The 18,900-nt window shown below is 40.4% G+C and overlaps 1 protein-coding gene across 6 annotated transcripts in view; it reads left to right on the forward strand.

Annotated features, from left to right (window-relative positions):
- Positions 1–18,496, forward strand: part of vwa5b1 (von Willebrand factor A domain containing 5B1) — a 35,186-nt gene extending 16,690 nt beyond the window's left edge. For 4 of the 6 annotated variants that reach the window (XM_082518347.1, XM_082518345.1, XM_082518348.1 and 1 more), the window contains 13 exons: positions 5–207; positions 1,249–1,363; positions 1,585–1,770; positions 2,025–2,226; positions 4,281–4,477; positions 5,219–5,465; positions 7,271–7,564; positions 8,031–8,168; positions 9,955–10,089; positions 10,671–10,742; positions 11,197–11,266; positions 13,612–13,735; positions 14,519–17,248. In XM_082518347.1, the coding sequence (XP_082374473.1) occupies positions 5–207; positions 1,249–1,363; positions 1,585–1,770; positions 2,025–2,226; positions 4,281–4,477; positions 5,219–5,465; positions 7,271–7,564; positions 8,031–8,168; positions 9,955–10,089; positions 10,671–10,742; positions 11,197–11,266; positions 13,612–13,735; positions 14,519–15,151 (2,616 nt within the window). In that variant the 3' untranslated portion in view covers positions 15,152–17,248. Of the gene's footprint in view, positions 1–4; positions 208–1,248; positions 1,364–1,584; positions 1,771–2,024; positions 2,227–4,280; positions 4,478–5,218; positions 5,466–7,270; positions 7,565–8,030; positions 8,169–9,954; positions 10,090–10,670; positions 10,743–11,196; positions 11,267–13,611; positions 13,736–14,518; positions 17,249–18,147 lie in introns of those variants that run through there. The other 2 variants (XR_014273684.1, XM_082518349.1) reach the window with 2 other exon arrangements.
- The last annotated feature ends 404 nt before the right edge of the window (positions 18,497–18,900 follow it).

The following is an 18,900-nucleotide window of genomic DNA, read 5'->3' on the forward strand; positions in this document are numbered from 1 at the left end:
CCAGGATGCCCTGGCCATTGCTTGCGAGTATGTTAGAAAGATAAGAGCTGACATGGGGGGGACGAACATCCTGGCACCGCTCACATGGATCCTGAGGCAGCCTTTGATCAGTGGACACCCCCGCCTGCTCTTCCTGCTCACAGACGGTGCTGTCAGTAACACGGGCAAAATTATCGATCTGGTCCGCAGTCATGCACGCTACATCAGGCAAGTATTAATGTTAACACACGCTGAATGTTAGACAGAATAACGAATAGCATTATTAGGGATATCTTCACTGTAAAACCTGTTCTGGTTTCCAGACATATACAAGCAACCCATTTGATGCTAAAGACACTATGCTGTTGTAATAAATCCTTGCTTCTTATGCAGATAGCAAATGTGGAGCTTGCCTATACTATAAAATCACATCTCAGGGTTAAATGTAGGACCTGATTCTGCAGCTGTAATCCTTTCAAAATGAAATCTGGCAACATGCAGCTTGTGTTATTTCATTTCAGCTTCGAATTCTGATTAAAAACCAACAACAAGTCAGTGTGAATGAGGAATTAAAAAAGAAAGAAAGGAAGCATGTGAACACCGGGTTGAGCTGCCGAGTGAGAGGGAGCACCAGTGGAACAATAGACCTGCAGTATGCTGGGAAATCATTTTATTTTGCCACCTGCATCTAAGTCTCACACTGAAAAAATCCTGTCCCTCTGGACATAATTGACTTTTGTCTACTCCCTTTTAATGGATGCCTCCCCCCAGACGATTGCATTAGGCACACGGAGCTTGGCCAAACCATCAGCACTTCCTGGGCCGTAATCGCTCTAGGCTTGCAAATAAGAGGCGCCATTCAGAAACAGGCACAAACAACGATCAATCTACATTTTTGTGAATCCACGATGGATTTTTAACTGTGTCGAGGGAGAAATTTCTTTTTTCAGTCTGCACTCTCTGATTTAATTAAAAATGCAAGCTGGTGCAATGAAATTAGGCAGCTCATCCCTCTGTGGAAAATGAAATATGAATTGTAAAATCGTTTGCTATCAGCCAATCTGCCTGGAGAACTATTTCGACTTCAGTTTCACCAGAAGATATTGTAGGCTTTTACATAAAGCTACTGAAGAATTATATTATTTCTAGTTCATAAATGTCTTTGCAGCATCTCGTTAGTTGTCTTTGTGTTGTGCTCGCATTTTGCTGTCATGCTCGTGTGTTTCGTGAGCTATTCGTGGAGCTGCAGTGTTTAATGTCTTTGTGCAGATGTTTTACGTTCGGCATAGGACAGAATGCTTGCAGGAGGCTGGTGCAGGGGCTGGCGACAGTTTCCAAAGGAACAGCGGAGTTTCTCGCTGACGGAGAAAGGCTTCAGCCCAAGGTACTAATTTCCAGCTTTGTGTTGCTCTCCTAACAACAGCCAACTATTCCGAGGGCCGCTGGAGAGCCATTATGCAGAGGTTTCAAAGCACCAAGTGTCCGCCACTGATACCAATTAGGAAATCATATCTCAGAGACACAATTCACTTTATGTTTTGGTCAGAGAGAAGCTGGCTTTTATAGTGGAAAGTCTTTTTTAGTTGGCTTGTTTTCACTCCACAGATGATAAAGTCCCTGAAGAAAACCATGTCTCCTGTACTCAGCGACATTTCCATCGAATGGCTCTTTCCTGAAACCAAAGAAGTGCTGCTCTCCCCTGTGGGCAACACTTTTCTGTTTCCAGGGGACAGTCTGATTGGCTACAGCGTGGTTTGTGATGCCACCCGCTATCACGACAACCCCAAATCTGTAAGACACCTCTTAAAAAGTGACAAATGACAGCATGCGTGTTGATATTCTGTTTTGTAAACACTTCAGAAAAGGAACATCAGATCACACCATGTTTTTCTTGTGTTTATGTTCAGTGTGATAAATCATTTAATCATTGAAGTAAATCCTGATGGAGATATATAAAAATATAAAAGCAGCTCTAAGGAAGCTTTTAATCAAACCTTGTGAAAAAGTCTCTTTTTGCATGTGTCACCTACTCAAAATCGAAACAGGATAAGAGGAGGCGATACAGCATGATGCGCTCTGTTGAGTCAGCCAGCTCAGTGTTTTACCACTCTCAAGAAGAGGACCCAGTGAAGACAGCTGGTGACAATCTGGGTTCACACAGGGAGGGCCATTCTGGAACTCTGTATGATTCCTACCAGGACTCCATGATAGACAGCAGCCCTGTCGGCACAGACCATGACCCCATGGGTAAGAACTTACGGCAGAAATGAGTGGTTGACTCCTGAATGAGGGGATTTCTGTTTTTCTAAACTATAGGTTTGCAGAATGTCAATTTGTGTGCTCCTATTCTTGCAAATTGCTGTAATTTAGGTGTAACTATGATTTCCATCCCAACTGCTGAAGTGGTGTGTTAGTCAGACTAAAATGTGTGTTATATGATTGACAGGAAATTTTGCACAGGTATTCACGGAACCCACAGGATGAGTCATATTGAATTTTATGATCCTTTGACATTTTTCATCCAGCGCTGCTATGAGGTTTATATTTGTGGTTTTGATTGAAATGCCTTGACAGCTGTTGGATGGATTGCTCTCAAATTTAGTGCAGACATTAATGTCATCCTGAAGGTTTTTAATAGCTGTAGGTGTCCTTTAACTTTCTATAAGGTTAAAAACAATTTGTCTAGTACTTTGCTTTATCACCGAAAAAAAGCAAAACTATTCCCAAACCCACCAGTCTAATTATACCTCGAAGTGTAGGAGGTGAGTGTGCTGATACGCTAATCTAATGGTTCTCAAATGTTTTCTGGCATGTCTCACTTTGGAAGCTGAAAAAAAGTTCATCCCACACGCCACAATTTTTATTGATTGCAATGAACAAAGGATCCATGTTTTATTACATTTTACTTAAATAAAAGTGCAAATCAGCACAGACTCACCTTAGTTTCACTTTATAGATTTTACCTGGCTGTTTATGATGGCTGCCCAACAGTTTGAGAACAACTGCATGAATCCAAGCATGGTAATATTGCCATTTTTGGCAAGTTGCTATGTGCCTGTGAAGGTTCGCAGTCATCCAGGTCGTCGTAGTCTAAGGAGCTTGGAAAGAAAAGTATCTGGACTTCTTTAAGTTTTCTTGAAGATGTTTCACTTCTTATCTGAGAAGCTTCTTCAGTTCTAAGCGCAATTGGTGGAGAATCCTCGATTTTAAGCCTTATGGGAGTGTCCACAAGAGGGTCATGGACCCCCTATTGATCTTCTACCTAACCATGAGCCAAGGTGTGAAAACGAGTGTAGTTCACAATCAGCCAAGGTTTCAGGTGAACCCATTGTGATGAGGTCAAAAGGCCCAGGATGTTAGTGGGTGTTGAGGTTTCTTGGAAGGGATCTCAAAACTGGATTATAGATGGCAAACAGTTGGTGCCTCAGTTCAAAGATGGTCATTCACAGTGGACATAGATGGCTTCTTTCACTCCTCTTTCAAACCGTCTGTCTTCTCTGTCCAAAATGTGAACATTCGCATCCTCAAAAGAGTGACCTTTATCCTTTAGATGCAGATGGACCGCCGAGTCTTGTCCCTTGGAGGCGGCTCTTCTATGTTGTGCCGTGCATTTATGAAGTGGCTGTTTGGTCTCTCCAATGTAGAGGTCTGAGCTTTCCTCGCTGCACTGTACAGCATACACTACGTTGTTAAATTTGTGAACTAATCAGATAGTTTTAAAAGAGCTCAAAGTAGGGCGGTTGTTCCCAGACTATGGGGCATAAAACCTGCAGTAGGAGTTCTGCAGTAAGGCTAAGCAAGAATGATGCATTGCCCTGCACTGCCAGAAAGGCAGGGAGTAGTTTGTAAAAGGAATGCCAGGTTAATATCAAGCAGATGATGAATCATTTTACAAATACCAAAACAAACACTATAACATATGGAGAGCCTTATCTTACCATTGGCTTACCCACACGGTGGGTAATGAAGAGAGAACACAGTGTGCTCAGAGTCTCAATATATTAGCTTCTGACAGCACAAAGCTGAGAAAGGTAGGACGCCAGCTGAAGCCTTTGTTTGTCTACTTTTTTTTCTAATGTTGTATTTCATTTTTACTTTACAGCGAGTGCTTTGTCTATAAATCAGGGAGTTTGCAACCAGGGATGTAAGGTCCATTGGAAACAAATGTGGTGAACTTGGCATTTTGATTTAGTAATTACCATTTCAGTGTGGTGGAACCTACAATTATGTGTTTCACGGTGTTGTGAATTCGTTATCTTTGTAATTTTGCGGGCTTTTTTCATTTTTGAACAAAACATCAGGTTTAGATAAGACATCACCGAGAAGGCGTGCCTATAGTACCAACCAGATATCAGACTACAACCCAGCAAAGAAGGTCTACACTCCCAGTGACTCCAGCTCTGTGGTGGTGAAGAATCCACTGAGGAGAGCCAAAGTCCAGGAGCTGATAGGCCAGATGAGCCCTGAATATGATGCACAGTGGAGGAATGACTACCAGGTGAGCTTTAACAGTAACAGCTTCCTTTTTAGTTTGCGTTTTAACTGATTTAACGGCTGAAACATGAGCACAAAAATAAACCACTATCAGCTGTACAGGCAGGAGACTTTGATGATGATGGAGTTGTCATGATGTCATTGTATAGAAATTGATATTTATATTCAGACCCTGCTGACAATTAAACCGAGTCTTGTCCGGACTGAAGTATAATCAAGGACGCACTAATGCGCTCTCTTCAGTAATGAAGGGCAAAATTTATGAATTGCAATTAAGTCCGACTATTACTCGGGGACCGTGTCAGTATAACTAAGCAGAATTCACTGGACTGTAAAGAAATTATCTTCTCTTGTGAATCCAGTTGAGGATTCAATATATTCTTGCTTGATTAACTGAGTAAATATAGCACATTTCAATTTTCTGCACAAATTAAAAGACTAATATAAAAGATTTGGAATCCTCGGGCTTTTTACACTAATCAAAAACTCAATGCTGCGATGGCCATTCTTCCTTTGTTACGCTGACATTTTCTAAACTAGAAAATTGTCAGTTGCCCTGTTGCAATACAACGCATGGTTTGCAGAGTCCTTATGTAATTATTCACTTGAAAGCCCCCTGAAACCTGAGCCTGAGTGAGCACACAGAAATGACCAGAATTACAATTAGTAGGCGAGGTTGCAAACCTTATTAGACCTGTGATAGGACCAGGGTCTTTCGAATTAAAACTCCTTCTATTGTTTTCAGCCGCAGCTGGCAAGTCTGGGTACCACATCTACCAGGGGGCGTTCTGCCAGCTGTCACAAGCCGCTCCTTCAACAGGAGCTCTTTCTGCAGCAGGAAGCCGACTCTGAGCATCATTTTCATCCCCAGCCACAGGACGATCCTCCGCCCAGCGGCGGCAACGTGACACCTGTGTCTCGCAATGCTGCCAGGGAAGATGGATCCAGATCTTCCACAGACAGCCCATCTCTTGGGAGCATTGGAGACACAGGTGAGAGGGAAAGTAGAATTGTTTTGCATTAGTAGAAATCTCTAAAAGAAAGTAAACATTTTGAAGCTGGCCTGATTTTTATAGTGTAGCAGCTAATGGGTTGAATGCGGAGTGCATCGTTTTAGAGGGGCTTAATTACAAATGCACTGTAGCAGTAAATTAACAGAGTTAGAGAGCTAGAGGAGAACATAACCTCCATCTGTACAAATATATGACTTACAGTGAGAAATTGGCTAGGGCAGAACGGTGGTTAGCACTGTTGCTCCACTGCAAGAAGGTCCTGGGTTTGAATCTAGAGCTGGAGTTAGATAAATATTGGCTAAACTGGCTGTAGATGTGAATGTGAGTATGTATGGTTGTCTTTTTCTGTGTTGACCATGTTAAAAAAACATATTTATTTTTTAAAACATGTTTAAAAGGGGATGTTCATATTCAGAGGGAACCCGTGCCACCTTAAAATGATGGACCTGTCCATAGTTTACTTGGACTGTGGTACACATGTAGGGCCAGCACAGAGCTCCAGTGCTGCATCAACAACAGTTTAAGCCATAAAAAACACAAAACAAACAAAGGACAAATCTATAAAATGTCTTTATTAAGTAATTAACAAATATGTAAGAGGTCAGTGTGTCACCGCTTCCCCAATAAAGCCACCAAATGCTGAAATGCATGAGACCTATGTTCTGTAAGAGCCTGGGTTGGCACCAGAGCTGGATGGGCGATCGACTTTGATAGAGGCACATTTGATTCAGCTCACTTTGCTGTTTCATTAAAAAAGAGAAACGTGAACACAATTTAAAAAGATGCATGTCTTAAGAAGCATAGTATAAAAACAAGAGACGTTTTATGATGAGACAGAAGTAGATTAATGAACTCATCACATACGAGGTCACTGACTGTGAGCACAGAATATACTCAGAATATTAAGATTTGTTTTGCAATTTTCAGGTCAAATCATGCTGTAAAGCCAGCTGCACAAGCTGATGAATAACCTCTTTTTAGTTCCAAAGAGACACATGAGGGCTACTTCCCAAACTCTTGACTTACATAGGCCCATCCACTCCAAAAAACTCCAGTGTTCTTGTTAGTTAGTGACCACAATTGGAGCACATGTACTAAGCTGCTATTACCCAAACAATTGACTTGAGCTTGAGCTGCAATACCTAATTAGACATGAGAGTGTTTTAACTTTTTCATTATCAAAACTGTACTTGTAGTTGCAAAAGTATGTCAGTAGAATTCAACCGAATTCAAAAAGTGACCTTTTTTGGATAGGCTTGGATCCCAAAAGTCCATAATGTTGATGTTGGCAAGAGTGCATTTAAAAAGCTTGTGTGTGCACATGAAAGAGAGAGGGATAAACATATATGAAATGTGCTACAAAAGCTGAGATGCTGAGATGTGACATGTTTGCAGCTTGGATTGTTAAGGGCAGTGTCAACACAGGCCAGCAGGGAGTCAGGAGAATAGCATGCTCAAGCATGGCATGAGGTAAACATGATCGTAAATCGAAGCTCTGACACTCAATTCACGGGAAGAGCAGGAAATGTTTTTCAATGTCTGGGGACAAAGCACAAAATTATCTAGGAGATGAATGATAAACAGAAGAGGTAGAGTTTTAGAAAACAGTTATTAAAGTAGAAAATCAAGCAGACAGAAGAGCTTTGGAAACAGGAAATAAATTAATTCAGCACAAATTCAGTTCCATACGAGCAGCAGCAGGTAATAAGCTTAAGAGAAATAAGAGGTCCTCGCACGGTGGGATTGATAAATCCACATCAAATCTTGCTCCTGCGATGTTTCAGATGGTTATGGACACCAGTTGTGCCGAGCAGAAACCCCACAGGATACCCACGCTGCACATCTGGATGCTGCCAACCAGCACAAAAGTGACTGCAAGGCTGTGGTGTCTGGACTGCTGTGCGGAAAACCAATGAAGTGGGAGGTTGTGTTTGATATCGAGCCCTTTCTGAATGGCCGTGAACGTGAGGAAAAGGTTCACGAGGAGCTGTGGAACGAGACCTTCCACCACCTGGCCGGCCGCTCCATCATCAACGACTTTGAGCACATGGCCGATAAGGAGTGTGAGATTGAACACGGTGAGCTCTATGGGGATTCCAGTGTTTAGAAGGAGACGGGGGTAAATTTTAAGATTAAAAGACTTTGCAGCAGTAGGCCTCCTGCTAATTCAGATTTGATATTTGGCTGTCTGTCGTCTGGTTTTGGCATTTTAGATATAAAACTTTTCACGAATAGTTTGACATTTTGTCTTTCTCACTTTCTCACCAAAAGCTTTTAGAGAGGACTAACATCACTGTCGTGTCTATCCATTAGATACAGTGTTAGGTGGTATGAGGTCCTTTAGAGATCCTGTTATGGGATTTTTTTCCCTTTGCATGGAGCCAAGTGAGCTGTTTCTTCCTCTTTCCAAAGCAGTGTAAATTTTCTGATTTACTTCCTTACCCGAAAGTAAATAAGTATATGTCATTTATAATTTACTAATGTTTGGAATGATTTTATTTGATGTTATATAGTATTATATATAATGCTCATTGTGTTTCACAGGGTCTGGCAGGAAGTACCAGTTATACGGTATTCACACCAGCAAAGCCTGCAATATACTGAGCAAATACACAGCGTTTGTTCCCATTGACCTGGACACAAATGAGTATTTGCAGACATGTATTGAATACTTAAACCCTGGTAAGTAACACAAATTAGGTGTGACAAGGTTCCCTTAAAAAATGTTCAATCAGCTGCTTATTTTTTTAGAAGACTGCTGCTGTGCCTGACACAGCAATCTAAAGTGTGATATTTTTAGAAATGCCTTTTCTTTTCTTTTGCAGAGCATTTAGAAGAAAATATCAATGTCATTCTAACATCTCGCTGTCAAATATGAAGCATGAGATGAAAAAAAGGAAACTTCCTATGGCATTTATAGTCATTTTTTCTAAAACATCAGTCTGAAAGAGTATCTAGCCTTGATATGGGTATTTCAGGCACAGCTCATTGACATAGCCGCATTAACATCACACACTGGTTTCAGTATCCACATTTTGAGGATTAAGCATTAGTATTTTGGCTACTATCATATTTCTTTTGGAGCCAGACGCCTGTACAATCCACAGAGACCAAAAACATTTTGTGTACCAAGCTGTAAATGCTGTAAATATACTCAGAATAACAGTTTAACATGTAAGTCTTGGAGCCAGTTTTAAGTGACACCTGAGGTACTTTAGTTTTTAGCACGTCTATGGTGGCTTCATTTTTTTCAGCTCCTGTGGTTGCCCCTTGTTTGAACCTTTCGCTTGTGAAAAGCAGTCAGTCAGAAGAAACCTGTCTTAAAGGAATCTTTGCCTTTTAAAGGAAGACGTGCTAACACGACATGTTTCAGACAGTCAGTGACCTGGAGAGCTGCAGTAAAGCTCACTATTGGGTTAACTGGGATTAACTTGAAGTGTGAATTATGCAAAGCTGCTCCAGGAGAGTCCAGAGCTGGAATTCAGCATGATAGGCTACCAAGAGCCCAGAAGCGATTTGGCAAATAGAGATCATTAACTATAAATTAAAGTAAGTGGCATGTAGCAGAAACAGACAAACAAACAAGACAAACTTGTGATTTAAAGTGGGTGGATACAAAATAACCAGGTAGCCTCAACCAGTCAAGCCTCTACCAATGGGAGTAACAGATATCTTTAGTAAACATAGGATGGCATGTAAAAGGGGCTGCTTGCACAACCAGAGTGACGGAAAAGAGAGTGAGTAAATTTGTGGCAAAAGATTTTGTGGGCAGCAATCTACTAAAATAATTCAAATAATAAAAACAATCACTACTTCCTCCAGTTGAACATGGTAAATTTTACTCTTATTAAACAAAACCACCATGAGTGAGTGGGGCAATGTACACCATATTATTTTAAACTTCTTACCTAATTATATATACTTTTTTTCTTAAAATATCTGCATGCATCTATTATACTGATACTGGTTCCTTTCCTTTTCCTGTAAAATGCACTAATGTAATTTATAATTTACTATTTTCATTCATGTTTATGCAGAAAGGGATCATTTATACTCTATAAATACAGGATAGAAACCCCCAAGAATTCTGCAACAATGGATTTTGTTAGCCATGACTGACTGCAAGACATCGCAATGTAATAATTCAAAGTTGAAAATTACAGTAAAATCAAAGCCTATAATGTTGAAAAACATATTGTTGCCACACCACATTACCAGCATGTCCAAAAAACCTCCCCAAAATCTGTGAAGCAGGTTTAAAAAAATAATGGTAGAGAACATTTTCATGATTAAATTTCATGTCTAGAGTTTAAGTCCCTCTTCTGGTTACTTAAAGGTTAAAATGTGTCTATGCAGCTTAAATTATCCCATGTTTATAATAAAGTGCAGATTTCTTTCTGTCTGAATTACACATCAGATGCCCACAGCAGGCTTAAAAAATGTCTCACGATCAAAAATTTGTTTTCAGGTGATGGTCTGAAGAGGAACTCACACCCCAGCTCTCGCTCAGGGAGCAGAAAGAACAGAGGTTACTCCATCGGGCTTGGCCGCTCTCAGTCTGGTGGCATGTCGGAGGAAGTCGAAGATGTCCTGCTGCACAACAGTAGGCTGCATTTTTTATTCTTGGCTCACATTTCAGTCCTAGGGAAGGCACTTTCATTTCAATAGCCAGCTAGAGATAAAGTAGAAAGAAATGAGACATGAAGAGGTCTTTTATTCTGATGCAAGCATGGAGTATATGATCAAAGGAAGCAGTTACAGGAGCATTATTCAATGAGGAAAGAATAAGAATCATATTTATTAACTGAAATCTTGGTTTATTCAACAAGGGAAAGGTTTCGATCTTGCTTCACCAGCTCTGGGAGCTGTGAGATGTTGAGCTCGAAAAGCCGAGTGCTACTTTACATTAAAAATAATCCAGCTTCAGCAAAGGGTCACAACATTTTAAACTGATTTTTCAGTGGTGGCATAGCAACAGCGGGAGCTAAGACGAGCACGCCACTCGAACATCTGCTAGGCACTGCCGGTCAAAAAAAGAACGTGCACAGATACAGATGAGTTGCATCAGCATTATTAGACAGATACCACCCTTTTTCCACAAAAGAATGACCTCTTAGGTTTGGAATGATAAGAAATAAAACTGAGCACAGCTGACAGTTAAAATCTTTTTCATCATCGTCTCAGGTGGAGAAGACGGCGTCTCTCCGTGCAGCACCCCCTCCTCCGCCGGCTGGGAGAAGTGTAGCTTTGCGGAGGGTAAGTGTTACACATCAAACGGTCAGTGAGTTTGCTGTGCCCCCTCAATTTTCCCTCCACGAAGACCTTTGACATGCACTGTCTGGCACTTTGTTGTCGTTTTCTCTGCGGCGCGGCCGCACTGGTCCAAATGAGAAACATGAGATTATTGACATTTTTAGTCCCTGTGCTTGTCAGTGACGACAGAAGTCGACAGAATTTGGTGGCTTGTATTGACAAATGCCGTCTGGATCTTTTTTGGAAAAAAATAAAGAAACAAACAAGAAGAGTTTCACCTGGAGAGGAGAGGCAGCTATGTCTTCTGCTGTCACTTATATATCAGTGGGTGTTTTTCAGGCATTTATTATTTCACACTTAGGAGGGAAAACTAAATAAGGTGAAAAAAATGCACTCCCTCACTTCTCTCTTTTCCCTTGGCTAACTCTGCCTCTCTTTGTGTCTTGCTGTCTCCAAGTCTCCCAGAGGAGTCCCTCTGTGACCTCCGACCAATCACAGAAATCGGTGGAAAGCCTTTTTTCTGCCAGGTGGGTGATTGGAGGCTTGCTGGCTGAATTAATGTGCTGAGGCTGTGCTACCACTACATTAGGAACTAAATGGGTATTACAATTCGACTACTTCACAGGGCAGAAAATATTCTTAACATCATCTTTATCCATTCCTGTCAGCTGATTTTGGCTTTTAGCGTAAGCTGTATTGAGGTTAATGTATCAGTTGAATGCAGGGTATCATTAGCTGTGACCCTGAACTCAGTTACAATTTCTTCTCCTCAACACAAAGAGTCCACAGCCATGCTTGCAGCTCTGCCAGGATGTGTTTAGAGCTGAGACACCTAGGTTATACAATGTGCTGATGCCTGCGCAGAGTGACACACTGTTCAAATGAATGAAAGAAAGAGGCCAGATGGCATAACTGTAAAAAATATACAATATTTTCAGCTGGTCTCTAATGGAAAATCTCCATAGCACTGGATGAAAATTGACTGATTGAAATAGCTGAGTGAAGTCTGACTTTTGCTCACCTCATCACAAGTGGCCAATCATGTTAGTTAGAAAATTTTTTAAGAAAAATGTGTTTGGCTGGAGGAGGAAAGATTTGGAGGTTTGCATAAGGGGGTTACTTCTGGGAGAGTATACCACTCTTGCAGGTAGAACATATGTGCTGAATGATGTGTAGAAAGTATTCTCTGAATCAACTCAAATTGTGACCTGATTTTGGTGTTAAATAACAGGTTAAAAGAGAAAGTTACTTAGATACAACCATACTTAATGGACAATGGAGATTTGTTAAAACGAGCAGTCAAGTTCAACATCTAAATATAACAGATTTAGCCATACGGGCAAATTTTTGTCTGCAGTCGCTTGCAGGTTAACATTATTCTTTACTAGTGAAGAAAAACCAAAAGTACAAAAGGATCTGTGCGCCGATAAGAGACAAAATCATGTAAATGTTGAGACATTTTGCAAAGAAAATAATTTGAGATTATGTATATAAGTCAGATAAAGCCACTGCTACATCACTCACAGAATCTAAGCTGAGCATGTTGGTCTCACCCATATTACTGTAGTTAGATCAAATGTTGAAGCTGATGGGTGAACATGATATACTGCATTCTCAAATGAAATAACTCTGAAATCATAAGGTAGCCGTGCCCTAAGGCATACCCTGCATTTTTGTCTCTTTTTTGACCTCACATGGGTACAGTGGGTTATATGTGTTTTTATAAAATACAATATAAATGTTATACAGTTTGTTACATAAATATTTGGACATTTTGTGTAATCTTGCATCTCTACGTCCCCACAGTGGAAATTTAATGAAGAAGTGCTTGAACTTTAAGCTTATTTCAAGGGTTTAACAAAAGTATTGCATGAACGATTTATAAATTACAGTCACATAGACTCAAAAGTAACTGGACAAACTAATATAATTTTAAATATAAGAATTGTTTGTAATACTTGAATGAAAATAATTTGCAATCAGTAGACTGCATAATGTCTAAGACCATGAAAATGGGTCTCTTTGCCTTTGGTTTTGTATTTAATAACTAATAGTTTAATAAGAGATGGTGTCTTTGAGTGCAAACAGGTGGATATACAATTTCTCTGCTTAGAGAAGCTCCTTGATTGCTTTTGCAGTAGGTTTTGGGTCACTTTCCACTTGCACTGTGAAGCGCTGTCTGATCACTTATACAGCATTAGGCTAAATTGGAACAAGGTATATTGCTGTGCTATTTTTTCCAAGTATTAAAACCTTAAATGATGTTAGTTTGCCTAATTATTTTTGAGCCTTTATGCATCAAAAATGTAATTTGTAAATAGTGGTTTACAAAACCTTTGTAAAACCCAAAGGTGAGAGTGTGCAGCGTTTGATTTCAAATCCACAATGATGGAGTACAGAGAGAAAATTAGAAATTACAGAAACACTTTCACCAAGACTTTAAACTAGTGATTGAGACCATAAACTCACGAGGACAGTGTTTACAGAGCTCATAAAAAAGTGAGCCGTGTTGTTATTTTCTCATAGATTTCTATACAGTTGTACTACTTCAGGAGTTGCCCCCTAATGGTCATATAAAGGAATGCAGATATAAGGCAATTCTTCACTGATTTGACTTTTTATACCTTGAGGGTAGTTCCCCTTAAAATGTATGTGGTCTGTGCAGTTTCATATCAATCCAATAAACAGTCATTGGAGATATTTCTGCATAGACGAAGACATTTTCCATCCCTAGAAATGGAGATGCCCAGAGGCTAAAAAAACCTCATTACCATTCTTTTCCTTCACAATCAGTGGATTACACCTAATGGTGGTTTGTGTTTCACATACTTTACACTGTAATTTACTTCTGCACCCCCCTCTCCTCTTTAAGGCTGGCCCTCAGCAGGACTCGTCTGCTAACTCGAGCTGCCAAAGGATTCATGTGTCGATCTCACAGCAAGTCTGGTGATTCAATTGGAGAGAGCGACAACGAGAACAAAGACTACATTCCTCTGGTGGGCTGCAGATCTTTACATGTGAATGTTTTTTTAACGTACACTAACTCGAGCTGACAGAGACTGTGAATCTGTCAGAGGCTGTTTAGACAGAGCGAACAATGAGTTCGCTCGTTTATGCTGCTTTGAAGAGCCCTGAGGCGTAAGGTGCACAGCATGTAAGCATGCTGTATTGTAGATTTAAATGTAGCGTGTCTGTAGTCTGACATTATATACACTCAGAATAAAAGAGACTTAAATGAAATTTCTTTCTGTGTTGCAAAAGAAATGGGTATGATTGATGGATTAATAGGGTGCTTATAATATGAGCATTTAATATTATAAGACCATGACCCTCACTTCCACTAACCAAGACCTTAAAGGGAGCTCTAATTGTTCAGCACATGGCACATTGTCCGTATATTGTTTGGCACTTCCCAGATTCAGTGGAATAAAGTATGTGTCAGAAATGAATAGCTGTAGAATAAAAGATATGTAGAATAGCTGACCATGAAATGATTTCCTCTTCTTGTAACAGCGAGGAATCCTTGGTCAGAGCATCTCACAACAAGCTGTTGATTGGAGCAGAAAAAACCCCACATTGCAGAAGAACATCATGAATATGAATCAGCTGTGGACTTGCTCCCTTAGTCCTTATTTTCTATTGATACGCATAAAGACAAACACACAGTCTGCCAACTGAAACTGATTTTAGATGCTCTCCAAATACATGCTGCCCTCTGCTTCACTGCTGAAGGATTAAAGACTGCAGTAACTAAACAAATTAAATAATTTTCTGTACAGGTGTTGTTGCAGTTGGCTTGTGGTGCATTTCCCCTGGACGCAGCTCTGTGCGATGCCATTAATGTGCCCATGGACAAGCTAAAGTGGACGTCCCCCTTCACCAGTCACCGCACCAGCCTGGGCCACTTGTCTCACTCCAGCAGCCGCCGCGCTGAGAGTGCTGATGACGGATGCAGATCACCGTTTGAGCAAGAAACATATCAGCAGCCTGCAGATCACACCGCAGGCATTCACAGCCTGTCTCATCTGTCCAGGAGCACCTGGACGGATGCTGGTCCCTCCTCGTTAGCCAGCCCATCTGCCGCTGCCAATCCCCCGCTCTCCACACTCTCCCGGGTGGATAGTGCACAGAGCTCTGGGTCAGGGGGCTTGGAAACACCATCGCCTGTAGAAAGCATGGTGTGGGCTACAGCGGTGGCCCTTGCCTGGCTGGAGCATAGCTCTGCCAACTATTTTATAGAATGGGAACTGGTAGCCGCCAAGGCCAGCATGTGGCTGAGTGAGCAGGACATCCCAGAGGGCCGAGATTTAGCATCAGTGAAGGCTGCTGCCAATCAGCTCTTCATCATCCTCAGACACTGGGATGAAAACCTGCAACTGAACATGCTCTGTTACAACCCTAACAGCGTCTGAGGCCTGTCAGTCCAAGACTGCAAGTACTCAAACCCTAACGATACTATGCTAACTGAGGCCATGCTATTCTCTGATCAGCAGTTTGTCCTCTGGAGTCTGATTTTGCGTTGCAGTTGTGAACAATGTGTGTTTTCTTCTGTTTGTGTGCTGTTCCTCCAAACATATCACAGGCTCTTCAGAGGAACTACAGTGTGTGCAAGCTGTTACCTCGCTGGTGCCATATGCTGTATCTGGATCACTATTAGCAATGGAACTATCCGAGTTATGCCACTGATTTGAGTTTGAAAGAGAAGAATGCCAGTGTTAAATTTGTAGCATGCCATCAACCATCATCATCTGAGAAAAGCTATTACTGTCATCACATTGATGTAACAAGGAGAATGCTGCAAAACTATGGTAAGATCAACTGTTCCACTAATTAGTACACGCCATTTTTACAACAGTACAACCTTTTCTGAATTGTTTGGATTGTGCTGAGGGGAAACAAATGTTGAAAATAATAATCTGGTTACTTGCCCTCAGTACTGGCACTCTTTTCTAATGCTCGGTGCCATTACATTGTTAGTACTATTTGCCATTTTTGCAGTTTAATTGTAGCAGAGAAAGAAAAATATGCAAAAAGCTAGAGAAAATATGACATAGGTTAACAATTTGTTTGAAAAAAAATATGTGGTATATGTGGGGAAATGTGTGTATCTCTCTAGCATGTGATTTACTGTCTATATTTCATACAGTTTTTATTTTCCCGTACCTGATTATAACTGTTTTAGAGTATAAGATTTATTATTTCTTTTACTTAAAAACAAAAACACAGATGTGGAGCTGGATGCACCAGCGGTTTGCAGGTTCAGAATTATCCTCATAAGCTGAAGGTTTGCTAAGTAATAAGGAAATTTACACTAATTTAACTCTAATTCACACAGAGATCTTCCCTGTAATTTACCAGGTTTAACTGCTGTAAGCTGACATAAGCATTGTTATTAATCTGCTAGAATAAAAAAGTGATTACGCTTTAAGAGGTTTTTCTAAATGAAGCTTCTCAAAAAATAGCACGAAACCTACAGAAATAATTCGGCTTTTAGCACTAAGGACCACACTTGACTTAAAATATATCAAAAGCATTATATAGACAAAAGCATTGGGCCATGCCTCTTAAACTTTGAATTCAGGTGCCTTTTAAAATGGCTCATTCTAAAGAACCCACTGAATTCAAGCATGGTACTGTAACAGGATGTCATATCTGCAATAAGTCAGTTTGTGAAATTTCTTCCCTTCTTGCTGATTCCGAATCAGCTGTAAGTGGTATTATTGCAAAGTGGATGTGATTAAGAGCCACAGCAGCTCATACAAAGTGGCAGACCATGTAAAGATGCAGAGTGGGATGGCTGAGTGCTGAAGTGCATAGTGCATAAAGTGGCAAACACGGTGCTGACTTAATACCTGTAGAGATCCAAACCTCCACTGGCATCAGCACAAACCCTGTGTGCTGAGAGCTTCAAGGCATGGATTCAATGACCAAGGAGCTCCTGTAGGAGGGGATTTGTATTTCTGCATTAATAAATCAGTGCTGTACATGCATCATAACTGCGAGCTGTTCTGTAAACCTACGCTGTAACCTTTGCCATAACCTGACATGCTGCTCCCTGGAAATGTAACTACACGCCCCGTTGATGTAGCCCTCCCCTGTTGTAATTGGTCCGTTCAGGGAATCCTCCCCTGAGTTTCTGGTGACCTTGCTGTGGTTTTTGAATGAATCAATGGAGGCATGTGCATACAACCACGAATGTGGACGTTGGGCTCTACAAGGATTCACTGCAAAAGTCTAAATCAGTCTAAATCAGCCGTAATGTGTAGTTGGCCCAGTTATTTTGTCCATGTTGTGTTTTTATGCACTACATAAAGATGTAGGAAATACAATAGTAATTGCTAGTAGTATGGTATAACAGGCAATAAAGGAAGCTAAAAGTTATTCTGTGATACTGGCTGGAGCACACCTGTCTGTAAACATAGCCGTCATCTTTATCTCAGTGTTATAGCTCTTAATTTTCATTATTGGGTCTTGCACAGTTGCAAACTGAAAAACTCGGACCATAAAAAGAGAGACAGACAGATAGAAACAGCCAAATTACTAGAAATTAGTTGCACATCCTGCTGACATCATAATCACATATAAACATATCTATATATATGCACAATTAAATTCAATACTTTTCTTTCCCCAGAAAGAGCTTTACTTTATAAGTTATGTTATTTGAATACAGATTTTTTATTTCAAAGAACAACTCACATTTGAAAACACTGTTTTAATATGAAATCACTCCCAAAACTATAATACAAATTCTGGAGAGATCCCACTGTGGACTACAGGTGGATGCTGGGGTGTTGTAGAGTTGAAACCAGTAGACATCAATGCAGGGTTAGATGGTAAGTTCTGCATCTTAAATGGGCTGCCAATTTGGGAGTATGTGTTTGGTATATGATGGGAGAGCGAGGCATGTTATGTGTGCACGATGCAATCCTTAATGAGTTTTCAGGATTTAGTTGACTTAAATATTTTTTTATTGGAAACTATTTATTTGCACATTATAAAGCAAAATCAAAAACGGTTAAACCCACTTGTAATGATCTATAATTTAATTATCACTTATGTTGGACCTTGGATTTGCAAACAGCTGGTGCTGCCTACTCCCCAATAATATGTACAGTGACCAAAAGTCCTGCTCCTGAAATCAAAGATGAATGGCCCCTGCTAATTATCACTGTCAAAGCTTCTTTACCTCAAGTGCCTAAACAAGGTTTAAATCAGCTGAAAATGTAAAACCTGTTCATTGCAGTAACAATTGGTTCATTTAAAAATATATACACAGTCGATACCCTTCTTTCTGCCTTTTTTATTCTTCCTTTTCAGTCCATTTGAGCATGTTTCAGTATTAATTTTCTATTTTTTCCCCCTCGTTGCAGTGTTGCTTTACTCAGGTATTCCTTTTTCCACTCAGGCTGAGTTGCATACGTCCGTCTGCATGAGCACAGGTGTTTATGTTATGGTGTTTGATGATTCAATTGCCACATTGGAGGCAGTAGTGCAGTATTTCCCTCTCTGAACTGAGAAATACAATGTAGATGTCATATAGTAATATTTTTGTCCTGTAATTGCAGTATTTAGTGCAGCTGTAATTGAAATAAGTATTTTTTATGTACCGAGTCAGGTGTATGGTGCAGTATCTTTCAACTTGCTGTTCGTGCCTTTATAAATGATTGTTAACTGTTTGAGGCTGCTGAAAGCTTTTGCTGTGTCTTTATAATTGTGAATGCTCTGACCAGCTCTGAAGGTGCATGTAATAAAGTAAGTCTACAACCAAAGAGCTGGGGCTCAAGTCATTATTGTTCCTCTGCTACCATGAAGGCAGACCTCATGGACTAATACTGTGACCCTTGTCTTTTTAAGGATCTCCTGCTATGCTGATAATTCCAGGTTTACCCATTGGTTTGTCTCACTAATCTTCCTCCAAAATGAAGGAAGCACAAATGTCAATTACCAGTGGAGATGTCCATTTTGCATATACTTTATGGTGACTGGACAGTAAGTGCTGTGGGGCAAACAAGCATGAACAATTTTTATGTTGATATATTGGCCAGTAATGGCTTTAGAGAAATGTCATCAAATCAAATCATATCATGTAAGTACACCACAGAGAGCACTCGATGAGCTGAGGGAAGCCACTGATTTCCTGGGCTTCCTACCTGCAGGA

The sequence above is a fragment of the Aulonocara stuartgranti genome (genome assembly GCF_965226115.1).
Source record: "Aulonocara stuartgranti genome assembly, chromosome: 20".
In the NCBI taxonomy this organism is placed as follows: domain Eukaryota; kingdom Metazoa; phylum Chordata; class Actinopteri; order Cichliformes; family Cichlidae; genus Aulonocara; species Aulonocara stuartgranti.